The 18,618-nt window shown below is 36.2% G+C and overlaps 2 protein-coding genes across 2 annotated transcripts; both read left to right on the top strand.

Moving 5' to 3' along the window:
• The first annotated feature begins 120 nt into the window (after window positions 1-120).
• Window positions 121-3,381, top strand: LOC138934901 (uncharacterized). The gene is made up of 12 exons (XM_070299050.1): window positions 121-199; window positions 287-424; window positions 636-728; window positions 801-965; window positions 1,141-1,263; window positions 1,377-1,537; window positions 1,758-1,874; window positions 1,960-2,012; window positions 2,116-2,281; window positions 2,382-2,784; window positions 2,985-3,142; window positions 3,232-3,381. The coding sequence occupies exons 1-12, from the start codon at window positions 121-123 to the stop codon at window positions 3,379-3,381; spliced, it is 1,806 nt and encodes a 601-aa protein (XP_070155151.1).
• Window positions 3,382-4,761: 1,380 nt separating this feature from the next.
• On the top strand, window positions 4,762-18,119 carry LOC138934660 (glucose dehydrogenase [FAD, quinone]). The gene is made up of 9 exons (XM_070298638.1): window positions 4,762-4,857; window positions 9,120-9,289; window positions 12,929-13,172; window positions 13,337-13,595; window positions 13,801-14,061; window positions 14,690-14,920; window positions 16,760-17,087; window positions 17,431-17,699; window positions 17,784-18,119. Exons 2-9 carry the CDS (start codon window positions 9,120-9,122, stop codon window positions 17,825-17,827), a joined length of 1,806 nt encoding a protein of 601 aa, XP_070154739.1. The 5' UTR covers window positions 4,762-4,857; the 3' UTR covers window positions 17,828-18,119.
• Window positions 18,120-18,618: the final 499 nt, after the last annotated feature.

The following is an 18,618-nucleotide window of genomic DNA, read 5'->3' as shown; positions in this document are numbered from 1 at the left end:
CTACGCGATGGCTCCCGTTACAATCGCGTTTATATTACATACTATCACATATACATATAACTACGTAGGCACAAATGCACCACGCATTGAAATAAACGAAGTTTAATCGTCACTATCATCATGAGACGTGAGTACATTTTCATCGGCCATTTAACTTGGTTCTTTTTCCTTCTACATTTCGAAAGTCTTTACATAAAAGGTGAGTTTATATATAATTTCAAATTCTACAAAATTTTATATATGTATATGTGCTTTAAATCTAAAAAAATTGCGTTAAAAATTGTAGCAGAAGAATCGGGAGACGAGTATTCGAAAGGATGCGCTCATCTACGTTGCGAGAGCGGCAGTCAATGCATTAAACGGAGATTTTGGTGCAAAGATCCACCTTGTCCCGGAATGTTGTACTGTTCCAAGTCCAGAAAAGGTAAATCTCAAGAAAATCGTCTCTTGTCCGAAATGTATATTTTTTTATCCCATTTTCATATTGATAATGGTTTTGGTAATTTTTCTAAAGCTCGGTTGGCTTTCCTTTTACACATTTACTCCGATTAAAATATTCTAAATTAATTACATAGTTATTATTACGCAACTTGTGTAAATGTAAATATTTGTGATGCAATTTTATTCACTTTTAGAATCATTGAAAGGACCTCTAACGTGCGATACTGTTCGCTGCAACAGAGGACACGTATGCATTGTTAAGGTTGGAGAATGCCACTGGGATACAGGTGCCAAATTATATTTATATTTTCTTAGAAATATAGATGAGACGTACTAATTAAAACTGAACTTTTTTTCAGGATGCAAGCAACAAATAGCGCGCTGTATATCGGAGAAGGAATATTACGAGGGTGCAGCTTTTTGCGCCGGTTTCGAATGTCCTTCTGGAAAACGTTGCATCTTACGGGAAACCCATTGCGTCAATCCACCCTGCAAGCTTATCAGAAGCTGCGCGGAATTAGCAGGTCCATCAACAAATGCTGAATAAGATTTGATTTAATCTCGTTAATATTCTGACAAATTTATTATGCGTTTGAAGTTGTTGCGCGTTAACACATTTGATCAAAATACTCGTTCGCAAAATTTACAAAGAATTATGCAACGTTAGATTGATGCATAATAAAAACGAATTATTTGCAGACGTGCAGACTTGGTTCGACGAATGTAGAAGTTTGAACTGCACCTCGGAATACGAGTGTTTTTTACGACGATCATGTTTCGATTCATGGTGCTTGCATACACCTGATTGCACGCTTACTGTCGGTTTGTTTATGATGAAAAACTCTGCTCATTCGCTCATTTACGATAATATATAATATATATATGTGTGTGTGTGTGTGTGTGTAACGATTTGATGATTCTTTTATTGAATGTAGAAGACGTGCTAATTAGCAAGTACTGCCATGGCTGGATTTGCCCACAATCGCAAAAATGCATAGTACAAATTATAGGTTCTTGCAAAGGTTTTGACTGTACCATCGAGAGATCATGTCGTACAATTATGATCTCGTCTGTCCAACACGACGCGAATGACAAGGTAATTTATTTCATAAACTTTAGCGTTTGTGCAAAATGTGCGCATGAGATTTATTGTTTAATTCCGAGGAGCAAAAATATAAGCAAAAAATATTTCCGTTTCGATATCAACTTAATTTAGTCCTTTCTTCAATTCTGACGACAATCAGTACATTCGATACGAAATCGCTAAAAATATCTATTAAATAGATTTTGTTGGAAACAAATATGTGTGCGTGTAGGTCGTCGAGCAACCCCCGATCAGAAAAACCTTGGCGCAAATGGAAAGCGAGCTGATTCGTCAAGAACAGGAGAAAAAAATGAATTTACAGACGAGTTATCCAATTACAGGGGAAAAGGTAAAAGATACTTTTTTTACATACGAGTTAAAGACCTCGGGAAAATTCAAGGGCCAAAATTAAAAAAATTTGTTTATGTTTTTAGTCGACTTTGACGACTTTAATGCAAAGATCAAGTCTACACCATACGACATCCACGTAAGTTGAATACAAACATTTCCTCCATAAATCAGTATTTTATGGATACGAGCATAAATTTACTTTGCAAATTACTTGCGACTTTATTACAATCTTTACACAGAAAATTTGAGACGGAAATTTCATTGACTCATCAACAAGCCGCAACTACGAGAAATCTAATCACAAAATCATTCGAGTCATCGACAGATCAATCAGATTTGACGCCGCCTTATTCTCAATCTTGGTGGAATTACAATAAATTATCGACGAACAATTCCATCGAAGTTATCGAAGTAATTCGTAATAAATATTGCTTTTTTGAAAAATATAAAACATAGAAACTTCGATATTTAATAATTTTTCTAGATTACTTCTAAACTCGCTGACTTGTCGAATAATGCAACCTTTTCGCCAAGTTTGCCTGTCGAAGAAAACATTGAGTTAACTACGTCGCGTGACACGAAAAGATTAGAGACGCCGAAGAAGATCTATGTAGCAAGCAACGATGCGTTGCCGATTCCCATAGTGTTTGAAGGCATTAACTTTGTCGGACAAAATTATTCCATCTGGATAAAGGACGATCCGATATCGTCGGAGATAGAGGACGAGGATGACGACGCATGGGAACCACAGGGACCATATAGGATCTTATTGCCGCCGTACGCGCCGGTGACAAGGGAACGAGGACAACTCTTTCCGTTTTTCAGTAACGCATTTGATCGTTCTTTTAACGAGGCAACAGCTTTAATATTTTTACCAGAAATAACATTTATAGGTATTCATGCGTTAAGTAAGAATCAAGAAATGCCTACGATAATAAAAAAATTTACAAATTCGAGTTGAAATATTTGAGTCATTCGAGGATAGGAATTTATCTGAATTATTTAAATAATGGATTCTATTAATACACCTATTTTTCTACCTTCAACTTTTTTTATATAAAGAAAAGTGTGTTTTAAGAAAAAGTATGAAAGTAGCAATCTGTTTCAGATACAACGGCTTCAAAGGATAATATCTCGACAATTGTGGATAACAAGTTTGGTAAATATATCAATGATCCGTCTAGTTATTATACGAATTTTCCTGCAAAGGAAAAGACGAATACTATCCCACCGAATATTCATGAAGAATCGGACAATCACTATGACGTGAGTATGCTTCGAAGGATTAAAAATGTATTGTAAAGGTAGAAAATTGACACGTTAATTATTTATCCCATTATATTCGAGCCATATAGGACTATGGGCAGCGATTGCGGTTTATGATTCACGATTATCTAAAACGGTATGAGTCGCAATCAACGCACAAACAAGAATTCAAATCAAACGTCGTTGATTCTGCAATAGATCATTCGTGTAAGAATAATTCTGACAACGAAATAATATAAAGAAACGACCTGAGATGAGAATGATTTAATCGCGATTATTCGATATCGTCAAAGATCTTTAATAATGAAAATTTACCGATTTAATTCGAAAGTAAATTTGCTGTTAAAATTATGTACTAATTTTAACAATACATAATTTATATAGATCGAAATTATACGGCGGCTGACGTAGAAACTTTTGCGAAAAATCAAATTGGCGACGAAGATGAGAATCGAATTTCTGTAACACGATTCGTGGACAATAATAATGTCACGTTCGATCCATCTATTACAACGGGACAAAGTGATTACAGTTTTGGAGACGAGAAACTTTATGGCCTTGCGAACTATCCTTACGACACAATATCCGTTGACGACATCGACAAATCAGAATATGAAGAATCTCCTCTAAATAAGATCTTGAACCATTCGTTGAACGAGGAGGAAAATCAGGTATGCTTCGCATATGGCAAATGGCAATTCAACATTCTTATCTCGTTCCGCGTGACTTGCAAAAGATGCAAACCGGTTCCAAATTTTGATTTTAGTCGGATATTCCGTTCACGTTTCCGCTCCATAAGGCAGACAAGGAAACGAACGTACAATAATGTCATCCTCTTACAAGAGACATCTCCTTATTATGCTTATAGTAATAATGACGATCAAGCATATTATAACGGATATTAAAGTCACGATAGCAGTATCGAAATAACAGAATCGTGATGGGAAATGATTTCGTTCTGTTTGAGCGCATGAATGCTTTTTATTGCCTCTTTATATCGTTGTATTTCCTCTTCCTTTCCCCGGAGCAAGATCATTTCTGTAAAAGCCAAAATTCTTTCACGATTATCAACTCAGGAATGCGATCAGCAAAAAATAATACAATGATGGCGAAATATTTTACGCATTTTGATAAGCCATTGTTCGCGAGGGAATAAATGTATATACCATAATATATTTCTATTACGTTTTAATCGCGTTATAAACAGATTAATTGAGATTTCAGATTTTACATTTATATCTTTTATTGAATATTTCGATTTTTACCCTCTCTGTATTGTGTATATTGTATGAATTTAATAGATATTTCTCCCTTTTAGAGTATGTAAGCTTGTTAAAATAATAATAAATATCGAGTAATTCCCTCGCCAAAACATCTTTAAGAGTATTTAATCATTTAATTATTGCCTCTCGTTTTCACCGCTCGTCATGAAATCTCTGACATGAGTGATTGAATTAAATCGCCACGTAAGTTTCCGAAACTGCTTGTACAAGTTTCTACGAAGCAGAAGAGAGACGGGGCAGGAAAGTGGTGGAAGTTGTCGAATATTACCACGGCGATGGGGAATGGTACCAGTCTAGTTGGCCGTTGATCGCGGTACGGCGAGCTACCAGTTCTCTATCTCTCGTCGCATCCTTTTCGCGCTCTGTGTGTTCTGCGGGTTCTCCAGTCGAGCAATTATCTTTCGAAGGATACAGGGTGACCATTCTTGAAAGGTAAGTTTTTTTTATTTTTTTTTTTTATTTTTTTTATTCGCGTCGATGCACTAGCTGTCCCGAGAAACCAGTATATATTTGGTAAACAGATCGAAATTTCGATGCTGTAGAAAATGATATTTCACGATCATGAAACCGAAAACGATTGATGCGCGTGAGCTACATCTTTATGAATATTATTCGCGTTAATTATTAATAAAGATTAATTAGTCGATTATTTTTATTTTTTCTAATATTATTATATTCAAGAAAGGATATAGAGAAATCGTCAATTTCAATTAATATTTATAGGAAAAATTCTTTATGACGAAAAATTAAAAATTCTTCCAAGTAAATACAATTTTAATTTTTTCCAAGTTAATATAATTATTTAATTATTTTAATTATACGATTATCTTCTCTTATTTAATATAAGAAATGTAAAAAATTTCTGATAATGATTCAGTCGACGAGCATCTGACGATCGAAGAGAGGAACGTGATGTATATATTCGTATTTGTTTTTTTTATTACAATATATATATATTTATATAGATATTATGCAGATTTACTATTGATATTTATACTAATGATAAAATGAATAAAATATCTCAGTTGCAATATTTATACTAATGATAAAATGAATGCATATTTAAATCGCGTTTATGTACTTGATATGTACTGATATGCTCGATATGTTTCTGCTATTGCAAAATGGATCGCAATGTATTTTAATTAATTATAGAGTCCTTTCGAATAAAGGACGAATCATTGTCGGGTTATGGGGATTAATTTACTAGAGTATACCTTGGCATTAAGCTATCAATCCACCTTTCCCTTGAAAAGTTACAACCGTCTTATTACATATTGTGTCTCTCCCTCTCGTCAAATATGCGATATAGCTTGTCTCTCAAGTTTATCGGCAAGATATATCACTTCCGGGATTCTTGAATGATAAACAACATCGTATTTTTAAAGATTATATCGGGAAATTATATAAAACAAAATGCAATAGCGAGATAATATTGACAGTAAGTATTCTATTGATATTTTCCTTTAACAATTTTTAAATAATAAACTAAATATCTCTCTTTCATATTTCTATTTATCGGGATAAAACGTAAATTTTATTATAATTTTTAAATTTGTGATTAATAATGAAATATTGTAAAAAGAAGTTGTAATCGTCGTAACACGTATAAATGTGGAAATGATAGATTAATATCCAACAAAACGAATAAAATTCTTTAGAGAAAAAAACATTCCACGAAGCACGATCGTTCACAATACGAGCTTTAAATATTTTACAATATTTTCTCTTACAATAACATTCATCAAAAAGCAATCAAGCAGATATATATGTATGTAGAAGAAAATAACCTTCTGTCTTATATTGAATGGTAGTGAAATTTGTCAATTTATTTTGAGAAAAGTAATTATATAAAAATTAAAATTATCTTGAAAAGAGAAAGAGAGAAAGAGAGAGTTAAACATGTCAATTGAGACCATCGTATATTGCGTAATGTCATACTTAAAAACTCCATAACATCGAGGATATCCGCCGAAATATAAAATATACATATATGTGTGATACAAATGAGAATAACGAAATGGAAGAAACTGACTCAGGAAAGCATGTTGAGGAAACATTTAACGTGGCGTGTAATATCTACATTTTCGCGCCCGAGAATCGAGAAGCGTGCCGACGAATCGATTCAATTTTGCGGGAAATGATACTTGGCGATAATATTGCCTTGTTAAAAAAAAGATGCCGGTAATAAGTTTCTTTCAAGTTACATAAATTCCGATAAACACCCTCGTGTCACACTATATAACATTTTCGTGCAAATCATCATTATTACGATCGATCTGTAAACTGTTACAAGGCTTACGTGATTTACATGCGGCACGACATCGCGTGTAACACATTTCAACAGATAATAATTAAAAATATCTCACTTAACACATACATGCAACATCTCATTAAAACATAATCTCACGTTGGAAAAAAACTGCAGCGTATAAATCGTAAATATAACATTACGGACTGCACAAATTGCTCATCGCAATTTCGGAGATGAAAATTTTTATAAATCTTAAAGAAATTAAACCGATGACAGTCGTCAAACTTCAATTACAAATTCTGAAAGAAAAAAGAGAGAGAGAGAGAGACTTGTATTGTTACTGTACATTTGAATATTGCGATAATTCGCGTAAAATGAGAAACGAGATGTGTTTTAGAATTGCTTGAATTGCGACGAATGAACAATTTCTCCGTGATCAACGCACGAATGACGATGAAATTGCGCAAAATTATATTTCCATTACTCCAGATAATCGAAAATGCCTTCTACACAGCGATTTTCCATTTTGGGCGAAAGATATCCAAGCGAACTAGGACGCTGCGCGAATTAATCGAGAGGTCTATTAACGTCTCGCGTCCGCGTATGTAATAAATAAAAGTCCGATCAAATGTGTGGATCTGTGTATCTTGTTGAGAATCTTATATTACAAAATTATACCGTGATTTTTCGGGGGGAAAAAAAAAAGAGGAAAACTTCTTACACAGACATATGTATAAAACATCTATAAACTCACTGGCGTCAATTTTTTTTTTTTTTTTTTTAATATTTTGATTTCTCTCACTGTAAATAAATCGTAAAATCAGCTTCCTCTTTTCGCGAACTTTGTTTATTACCTTTAGTTACTGCGGTTGACACTTTACGATACTTTAATATAATCGCAGAGGCGCGAATATTCGCCTGCGATTACACGCTTCTCGCGAATGTGTACGCTCCTTCAGCCTTAACACCGTTACGTTCACTGACCGAGAACCGCGTGTCTCGCCATCGATTACGAAAGTCACGCTATTTTACATCTTCTTTTTCTGTGTTTCTTTACCTCTTCATCGTGTTATGTCATATAAGATCCACTTTGGATCTAGTTTCTGATAAAGATTGCGTCTCATTAAGAAATCGATTAAATTGTATCGCAAACTCGAGAAAGAGGGAGGCATAATTTATTAATCTCGGCCAAGAAAACTTATTTTCTTTCAATCAATCAATTATTTTTCGTTATTTTCTTTAGTTTATGAGCTTATGAATTAAAAAAAAGAGTATAAGTATATATATATATATATATTTTTTTTTAATACAACAAATATGTCATTTCCTTGTATATCTTTCGAATGTCGTAAATCTTATCGCGACCGTTAAATTATATTTACAATGCTATCGATCTTGATATCTAAACCCCTTCTTCTCAATAAAAGGAAGATATTGCAGTTTCTTTTTTCACGCAAAAATCTTTCATCATTTCTTCGCCGAAAATTGGAGCATCCGCGTGCATCCGTACATCGTCACGCTTCATTCTCGCAGATATTCGGCCCGTTACACCTCACGCGATTACGCATCCGACTGTGAGAGATGTCGGAAGAGGAAACAAAAGCGACGTAAAAAAAAAGAGTTTCACCGGTATACACACACACACACATAGAGAGCGTGCATTCAAGGGACGCAGTGGTTGCGTTATAGAAAGCACGTGGCATCGTGAGGAATCGCTCACGTTGGTTTTGAATCGCGCCGATAGAGCTGAATGAATTTACAACTGAACATACTCTATTACGGGGCCATTACACGTTCGTTAGGACGATGACGACGGCCAGGTATGCGCACTCTCACTCTTGTTCAAGTTTTTGTTTTCCACTTCGGAGCGAAGCTTGGTTCATAGTCGGCTGGATCGAAGATAAACGGTCGATGTAGATGCATCGGTGCATGACTGCTCGAGAAATATTGTTTATATGCTTTAACTTCCTCGCTGAATGGAGAAATATTATCCTCATATTCAAGTTAACAGCTACGTATTCCAACTATTCGAAACATTGAAACTGATAATAGGAAGAAGAATGCGCCAATAATTGTTAGCGCTGAATAATTATCGTTAACTCGAATAAAAATTATTAATTATTTTAATTTTTGAATTATCTAATATATTTTACGTAAGTAAAATAATATACGCGTAAATGAATGCGAATAATCGAATATATAAGATCTAGTGCTGCCAAATCGTCGGAATTAAAATTCTCAATGATTTGATAAAAATAATTCTTTTCTCATCAATATCTATTAATGCGATTAAAAAAAAAATTATATTTGAAAAAGATTGCAATTAAATCCCCCATCAAAGTGATTCGCGTTACTTTAAAGCGAGAGATGCAACAGAATTAATTTCTCTATGAAATCGTCACTTGTACGCAAGAAAACGAATAAGTGGTCTATGTTCCAGATGAGTTGCAACTGCCCGTTAACTCCGTCCGTAGGACCCACATTAGCCTCGACATGCGGTGGAACGTCATTTATGCTCTTCATGGGATTACTCGAGGTCTTTTTACGCAGCCAGTGCGATCTGGAGGACCCGTGTAACAGACCTGCAACGCGGAACAATGCCAATGCGAGGTAAGTAATGCGACTAATAAAGGAGGCCATCGTACGAACGAAGTGATTTTTGAAATCGAATAAATAGGTCACGGGTAAATTAGAAAGAGAATGGATCGAGGACCCCACCTTAAGGTGATTTCTTTTGGCGATTGCGCGATAACGAGTATACTCACGCGTCGAGACATGAGAGATATATAATAATACATCGTAATATATGTATCGTATGTGGCGAGCATGCGCGCGCTTTTCTAATAAAATGACTCGTCTAAAATTAGATCTCAATCTAAATTTAATCCCTCGACCGTCGTTCGTTGAAAAAATTCACGAATCAACTCGTTAAATTACGTGTATATCCGCTGCTGTCAATTTGCCCGCTTCTATCACAGTTATCTACGATTATCCCGGATAATATGACGGATTTAGAAACTCGCAAGGCAGTGTTTCCTCGTTTCGTATTGTCTAATTACTTCACCGAGGTCGAGAGATACGAGGGTGAATCGACCAAGTATATTCTTATCTCGCGCAAATGTAAGGCTACGATGTACATCGTGTACATCTGTACATTGAAGATAATGACACGTCGTCTCTTTTACGATTCTCCTCATTCTCCTGGGATCTCCTCATCCACTTATCGACGAGAGAGATTTCTTCCGCGATACGCAAGAACGCATCCGCGGGAAGCTCTCATTCCACGCCGAATCCTAAATACGGTCTGTACATACGGGCACACATGGTCGTTGACGTAATATCATAGGAAACCGGAGTCTGGCGCTCCTCTCTTCTTTACCTCGTCACTCGGAAATGAGCATCCATGCACGTCTCTATCCTGTGAAATCATTGTATGTACGCACGTATGTACGTAATACCGCGGGACCATTGTTCCAATGCGTCTCTTGTTGCGTCACATCTGGTCGTCGCATCGACGCGTACCATCGCGTGCACTGACACGCGAAAGGAGCAACTTTTATATACGGGAAGCTTCTCGAAAACGCGCCGCTGCAATTTCTCTAATGAGAGAAAATATAAAAATCTATAGATAAGATACAAGACATATGGTATACGTGAGAAATAAAATTTGATCAACCTGCGTACGTTTTAAATCGAATGTACAAGAGGTTTTCCCTTTCTATCGATATATATTTTTTAACCTTTGATTATGTACACACATCCCTCGTAATTTTTACATTCAAATGATAAAACTAAATTTTTTTTAATTACGTTTCGTCATTTAATACGTTTTACATTTATTGTCGTATCGCGCGCGAGATACGTGTTAAACCGTGATGGTTTTAACGAAAAGGGGAAAAACAAAAAAACAAAAGTATGGAACGCAAGGTCTACCTATGCGTACAAAAACTCGTTTATCGGAGATGAAAACAGGTTTGATTACGGGTTTTCAATTAAGCGTTCGTGACTCTTGATCTATCTTTACATACGTTACTGCCAGCGATTAAACGGACCTGAGTCACTTGGCATTTTGATAAATTCACATGCATATATGAGAAACACTGTTTATTTGTACATACGTACTCTTAAGCATTCCGTAATTTTTACGAATTAAAGTTAAAAGTGGTAGCGATATAAAAGACAAACTGATGTAACATTTTACCTGTATCACATTTCACATTAAGGGATTTAATATATCTGGATATTCAAAAGATTATAATTTTTCCCATAGAATCTATAATTATATAAGATTTCTATCTAATGAAGTAAAGTAAGATATAAGACGTAAAATATATATTTTTTATTAAAGGCGCGAAAAATGTGAGGATATTCGCTTGTTGGCGAATAAAAAATTTTAAATAAAAAAAGAAGAGAAAATAATCTCTTTTACTTGCATCACATTTCACATTAAGGGGTTTAATATATTTGGATATTCGAGAGAGTATAATTTTTCCAATAGAATCTATAATTATATAAGATTTCTATCTAATGAAGTAAAGTAAGATATAAGACGTAAAATATATATTTTTTATTAAAGGCGCGAAAAATGTGAGGATATTCGCTTGTTGGCGAATAAAAAATTTTAAATAAAAAAAGAAGAGAAAATAAGCTCTTTTACTTGCATCACATTTCACATTAAGGGGTTTAATATATTTGGATATTCGAGAGAGTATAATTTTTCCAATAGAATCTATGTATATCGATATCTTTTAATAATCATTACCAGCTCGAATAACTACCGCTAAATCTCTATTAAGCGCGCTCTTTGACAGTAATCCGACATACGAAGCATAACGATACATGCACTTTGGTCGAGTACACATGCTTAACAATTATTACGAATTATCTCATCAACGTCAAGCGTTGTTGCGATTATTGCTAGACCAATAATTAAACATGAATTTCTCGCGTTTCTCTTGACTTGGATTATTCGTTAGCGATACGCGAGGGGATTCATTTCTCCCTCGATTTCGTAATTCCAATCTCCCACACAAAAGGATTACCTTTCCTTTCAGCCACAGTTACTTTGAATACGCGAGAGAGATGATTTTATCTCGTCTTTTTAAAAATTCTTGAAAGTTGATTTGATCGAATTCGAAATTAAAATAAACTTGAAAAATAAGTTCTTGTTAATTATTTATATTCTTCAATTCCCGGGGGAGGGAGGGGGGTGGGGGAGAGGTACTTTTATCTTCCACCGTATGTAATTTAAAAGATACACGCGATTACAAGGGAAAGATCGAGTCCGATCGATCCGAAGCTGTATATCAGCTGATGAGAGAAGAGTAATGGAACGTCAAGACGCACCATAGAATTCTATACATCGTTCTATCGAGTTTCGCTCGTAAAAGTATGTCATTGTCCCGTGCGCATGTATACGCGGATATGGGCACGCCGTGGCATTCAAAGCTGAGAGAACATATACGATCGCGTCCCGCGAGCAACCTCCTGAGAAATCCACCTTTCGCCCGAGATGCCGGCAGAGGCTAGATGGGAAAGGGTTGCACTGTCTCCTAACGCACAGAGCCTCGATGAAACGCAGAATCAATCAAATTTGCCAACGTTGATGATGTAACGTCATTAGCTCAGTAAAATAAAAAAAAATAAAAAATAAAGTATATATTTACCAGCGTAATTAAATATCAAGATGTATATATGGCTCATTATATTATTAATTACAATGACCCAATTATTAATTTTGTTGCACGCTTAATGAAGGGGAGAAGGAAATTTATTAGGCGAGAGGAAATAATTTAATTTAATGTTACTTGCGCGCTAGAGTTGCGTAGTTCGTTAATTTCAATAACAAACTTGCTTCGTTTGCACATATTTTAAAGGGATGTGACAGATGCGTGTACATACGAAGGAAGCAAAGGGATACATCTAAATGCTCGTTACGCCACACGATGATAATGCTCGCTGCTGCCCCTCTAACCCGGTTTCTAAGTCATACGGTAAAGAGATCGCTTAATAACACGATTCCGCTAATTAACATGTCTTTCGTAAACGTGCATGCGCCGCAAAATCGCGTCGTAACCGAGTAATCTTCCGCGACACGACAATCTCGCTTTCGAAACGTCAGGTGAGGGACGGACATTTCGCGAAATCTGCAAAAATTGTGTATATTTTTTTTTTGAAAACTTTATTATTTTATCCGTCTCGACGCATATTTAATATATAATTTATATTCGGTAATTTCTTTTCTCCAAGGTACGATTTCGTAGTGATCGGTGGCGGTAGCGCGGGGGCGACTGTCGCGGCCAGATTATCGGAGGAACCGAGATTCTCGGTGTTGCTGCTGGAAGCTGGATTAGACGAGCCGACGGGCACTCAGATACCCTCGTTTTTCTTTAATTTCATCGGCAGCGATATTGACTGGCGATACTCTACCGAGAGCGAAGACGGAGCTTGCTTAAACAAGGAGAGCAGAAAATGTTATTGGCCTAGAGGGAAGGTACGTAACGCATTAAATATTATTTAAATATTATTTAATTCAAATAAATATAATTTTCTATTAAATATAATTTGTATAATATATATATATATAATTTAATACAAAATCTTTTTATATATATTATTTCAAAGTCCATATTAAACGCAGAATATGAAATTATTTAGGTTCTCGGTGGTACCAGCGTCATGAACGGAATGACATATATGAGAGGATCGCGCAAAGATTACGATGATTGGGCCAAGCTCGGTAATGTCGGATGGTCCTATCGCGATGTCCTTCCGTATTTTATAAGAAGCGAGGATAATCAACAAGTGAACAGCATGGATTACGGTTATCACGGTGTCGGCGGACCGCTGACGGTCATGCAATTTCCCTATCATCCGCCGTTAAGTTCTGCTCTCCTGGAGGCCGGAAAAGAATTAGGTACGTCTACTTCTGAATCGATCAGTTTTCTCGCAAAGAGCATCTTGCCTCAATGAAAATTTATCAAGAATACAATTGCGAAATTATATAGTAGAATTATCTTTATATATATATATATTTTTTTTTTTCTTAAAAAATAAGAAGGAATTGACAATTTTCAAAGATAATATATTTTTCGATGGAAATTCTTTTCTGTATCTGCCAGGATACGACACAGTCGATCTGAATGGACGGACGCACACAGGATTTGCCATTGCTCAAACCACGTCGAGAAATGGCTCGCGGCTTTCCACGGCGCGGGCTTTCCTACGTCCTGCCCGAAATCGTCCGAATCTCCACATAATGCTGAACTCGACAGTGACGAGAATTCTCTTTGACGAGAACAACAGGGCGATTGGCGTTGAGTTCGTCCACGACGGGAAGACCCAACGCGTCTCGGTTGCGAAGGAGGTGATCGTGAGCGGAGGTAATTAATTCTCCGATTAATCAACAAACGAGCAGCTCAACGTCAATGGAACGTTTCTATTCAAGCGAAGGGAGTCGTCCCTTTGGGACGTTCCTCGCTCGACTTATCCTAATTCCGACATGAAGAAAAGCCGGAGAGAACCGAATACGTTTCTCTTCACGTTGAAGCTTATATAGAGAGATATAGAAATCCATGCTTTTGGAAACAGTACATGTATCATTTTTAATTATTCATCCTCTCTCGCAATTTGTCTCAAAAGATCGTAATCACATTTTTGTTTTCTCTTAAACAATACGAATCGCGCTGTCGATGACGTTCTGAGAGAAAGTGGAATAATATTAAATAATGCTAAAGAGATAGAAGATACGTACAATGCAATATATGTCATTAAATCTTGTCTCTAAAAAATTAATAAATAATTAATTAAATCGTAGAAAATTAATTACAAATTCTTATCCGATAAATTAATTTCATGAGTTTTTAATTAGAGAAATGGAAATGGCGTTTATGTTATTTTTCTACGTTTGCAAAATATTATCCAAGGACAGAAAAAATAATTAGATAATTATAACGTGAATTATATTATTAAAATTTTTGAAATTAACCACCACCTGTCGCGTATGTTTAGGCGCCGTAAACTCGCCGCAAATCCTCTTAAACAGCGGCATAGGACCTCGAGAGGAGCTAAATGCGGTGGGTATACCGGTTGTTCGCGATCTCCCGGGGGTCGGCAAGAATCTTCACAACCACGTCGCCTACACATTGACCTTCACCATTAATGATACCGATACTACACCTCTTAATTGGGCGACCGCTATGGAATATCTATTATTCAGGGATGGTTTGATGTCCGGTACAGGTAAGGCTGTCTTAAATATTTATTCGATCGCGATAGAAAGATATATATAAAACGGAATAAAGAGAAGATGTATCTCCCATAAGTACAATATATGTCAAGTATCCTTTCCTTCGTGCAATCCTAACGAAACGCTAAGCAGACACCGACAAATTCGCTGATCGCGATCCCCATTTATGGAGCAACGACTGTGAGGTCTAGACCTCGCGATTTCATTGATCGGGCAATGTGATCGTGTTAAGGTAATCCGACCAGCTTCTCCCGCTTCCTGCTTACCGTGTCGAAGATGTTGCGCATCTCGGGGCATGGTAATTCATGGGTATCGTGCACGAACAGTGAAAGTATATTGCACAATGGTCACGTTCGCGTTCTCGTCGGTCCGCGATTACGTGACTTGTCCCGGTCGACAGGTCTATTTAACGTCATCCGAATTGCGCGGACCGATTAAAAATCGGTCCATCGTCTCTCCCAGTCGTGACTCTACTCTTACAATCCATCAACGCGAATTATCCGATAATTTCTCGTACCGCTATTCTGCATACCTTCTATATAATATGTATCGTTCATTACATTTGAATTACATCTCTCAGACATTGTTTTACAATTCAATGATTCGATGAATTCGATGAGAAATTAATGTGTAAAAATATTAGCAACACATTAACAGCTATTTTACAACGAGCCTAATTATAAAAATAAGCAATGACATCCTGCATTTATGTGTGTGTATCAATATCCTATAAATTAAAATTAACAACTCATCTGCCAAAGTGATCGTCATTTATGGTCATTATTATTATCTACGTTTATATTCTCATTAAAGCTAAATTACCATGGTAATAACAGTGAAAGAAGTTGTACGGGCCATAAGAGTACACATTTGCCTTATTATGTCGATCGATAAACAATAAGGAAAAGAGGTATATGCGAGAAAGTTTCTTCGAAATTGGCCGTCTTTTGCGCATTCGTTTAATTAATGGGCTCAATTAGGCAACGTCGATTGCGGGGAGCGTCCACTTCTCATTCCACTCGCGAAATCTCTTTTGATCGTTAATAATCGAAGACAGGCATCGTTGGAAGTAATAATAAATTGCGAGCGCGCATAATTTTGCCGATCGGGAATTGGATCGAGTAAATCGTTCAGGAAATATCCATACGAATATTTCGCCGTATCCGTGTACAACAACGTATCCCTTTCACGAGACTCGGCTCGGTCACAGCCCAGAGCGCTTTTTAAGGTATTCGGCACGATCGATAGCCCCGAGCCAAGTTGGTTCTTAACGAGCCCCTTTCGGGGAAGGGGTAGAGGGGGAGCTGAACTCCTTCGTGTTAAAATCGTGTCTCTCGCCCTTCTCGTTGACTCGCACGAAACGCCCCGGGGAAAACGTTGCATATAATAGCGTAGCTCTCTTAGATGAATGCAGCCCGCAGTTACGCGATTCAGACGATTAAATTACGTAAAGGTAACGGATTCGGATTAATGTTAAGCATTGCAGAAACGACGTTGATCGCATTTCGATCGATTCGACATTTCTCAAACCGACGCCCGAAAACGTGATTAATTACAAATCGTGATTTGCATCAATAAATGTCGTTCATCGATTAGTGATTTATCGGATCTACGAGAATCGTAAATTATTCGTTTCTAAAAAATCATTGCAAATTGATTCATTGACAGTTGAGAGTTCAACGATTATTAAGGTAAATATAATAAACGGTTGTAAAGATATTATTTTCTTAATATCGTGAGAGATAAAATATTATTAATTTTAATATAATAATGGCAAATTGTAAAAAAAAAAAAAAAAACGGGGCACTTATTATGACATTGCGTTAATCTAGGAATATCCGAGGTGACAGCAATGATAAATACCAAGTATGCAGATCCGAGGGAGGATCATCCCGACGTTCAGCTGATCTTCGGCGGTTATCTGGCCGATTGCGCGGAGACCGGTATGGTGGGTGAGAAGAAGGGGTCGAACCGCAGCATCTACATCATCCCGACGATTCTGCATCCGAAGAGCCGTGGTTATCTGCGCCTGCGAAACAACGATCCTCTCTCGAAGCCACTGATCTACCCCAAGTATCTGACTCATGCCGACGACGCGGCCGCTCTCGTAGAAGCTATCAAGTTCAGCATCAGGTTATCGGAGACCCAAGCACTCAGGAGGTATTAACTTTCATTTTTTTATCTGTTTTTATATAAACAAAAATGTAGTAAAACACTTTTCAGCAGTGAAACAACAGTTATTTATTCTATGAAATAAGAAATTCCAAATAAAAGGGTTAATATTTCTTTTAACATATATTTTACATAATTCTATCATTTTTGATTCTAACAACATTACATTTTATATATATTTTTCAAATTACATATATATATATATATCTTTTCAGAAATAAAATTTCCCTTATTTTTCAAACAATAACTTATTAAAAAAGTGTAACTTAACAATTTTAATTTTTTTTTTTTTTTTTTTTTTTATTGTGCATGCTATAAAAATACTTTTTAGATACGGTTTCGAGCTGGATCGAACTCCCGTGCAGAATTGCGAGCATCTTAAGTTTGGCTGCGACGCTTACTGGGAATGCGCGATACGTCATGATACTGCGCCTGAAAATCATCAAGCTGGATCCTGCAAGATGGGATCACCGGACGATCCTCTCGCCGTGGTCGATAATCAGTTACGTGTCAGAGGGGTACGAGGGGTGAGGGTGGCCGATACGAGTATTATGCCGAAGGTGACATCCGGCAACACAAACGCGCCGGCGATTATGATCGGTATGTAACTCCTGCATTCTTTTATTTTTTAAAATTTTCTATTCTCCTTCTCTTTGTGCATCGAGAAATAAATACATGTTACAGGTGAAAGAGCGGCGGACTTTATCAAGAAAACTTGGATCGATTGATTTGAGACGATTTAATCGAACGATTCTTACCATTTTGTAAAATATCGTGTTCCAGACAACACAAATAATTTAACAAGATTGTAAAGAAGTTTAAAAAAACATCCCAATTTTTCAGTTGTTTTCTTAGTCGTGGTTTACTCTCTTTTGAATTTTTGCTCTCTTCGAATCTCCCGTCGTAGATGAGAATAACATACGCTTCAAATATATAGATCTTTTTTCGGGCGTTCTTGTAAAATTTCGACAATTGATTAATAGGATCTTGCTATTTTTGTAAGTTATATGTTAAACAATCTGTTAGAACGATAATTTTTTTGTGTAAAATTCTTTTGCCAATGAGAAGAAATGTTACAGCTTTTCGTAGTTACATGATAGGATTTGTATGATTTGATTCTATTTTTGACAAAGATTTGATTCTACACTAATTTGGTATACCGTACGTTTAAGTTTGTTTTATGGTAAGTTTTTTAATTGAAGATTGTGTATCTTCATGCCAAATAGATTCATTAATCGCGATAATTTTTAATAAGCAGACCATTTTGATTGCAAATTTCCTCTGCATTTCCACCGACAATAGATAGAATAAGCGACCTCGTGACTGTAAATAGTACATTGCCGCGGTGTATTCTTTTACGAATCGCTCCGTAAAATAATGTACAAATAAAGAATATTTTATCGCGAAATTATTTTATCTCATGTCTTTCGAAATATGTATCGTTAACTTGAGATACGTACCTAACATGTTTTTCCTTATCGAATAAAAATTCCCAACTTGAAATTTTTAATCTTGCTTT

This window comes from Polyergus mexicanus, unplaced genomic scaffold (assembly GCF_030449975.1).
Source record: "Polyergus mexicanus isolate NDT 795.1 unplaced genomic scaffold, iyPolMexi1.0 SCAF_7, whole genome shotgun sequence".
NCBI lineage: Eukaryota > Metazoa > Arthropoda > Insecta > Hymenoptera > Formicidae > Polyergus > Polyergus mexicanus.
Note: the sequence above shows the minus strand (reverse complement) of the source record. Positions and strands in the feature narration are given on the sequence as shown.

Bases quoted from the DNA above. Each gene is read 5' to 3' on its own strand.
- LOC138934901 (XM_070299050.1), top strand. From the start codon at position 121: ATGAGACGTGAGTACATTTTCATCGGCCATTTAACTTGGTTCTTTTTC. The intron at 966-1,140 runs GTCCATCAACAA...AATTATTTGCAG, and splicing joins AAGCTGCGCGGAATTAGCAG to ACGTGCAGACTTGGTTCGAC. The intron at 3,143-3,231 runs GTGAGTATGCTT...CGAGCCATATAG, and splicing joins AATCGGACAATCACTATGAC to GACTATGGGCAGCGATTGCG.
- LOC138934660 (XM_070298638.1), top strand. From the start codon at position 9,120: ATGAGTTGCAACTGCCCGTTAACTCCGTCCGTAGGACCCACATTAGCC. The intron at 9,290-12,928 runs GTAAGTAATGCG...CTTTTCTCCAAG, and splicing joins CGGAACAATGCCAATGCGAG to GTACGATTTCGTAGTGATCG. The intron at 17,088-17,430 runs GTATTAACTTTC...AATACTTTTTAG, and splicing joins GAGACCCAAGCACTCAGGAG to ATACGGTTTCGAGCTGGATC.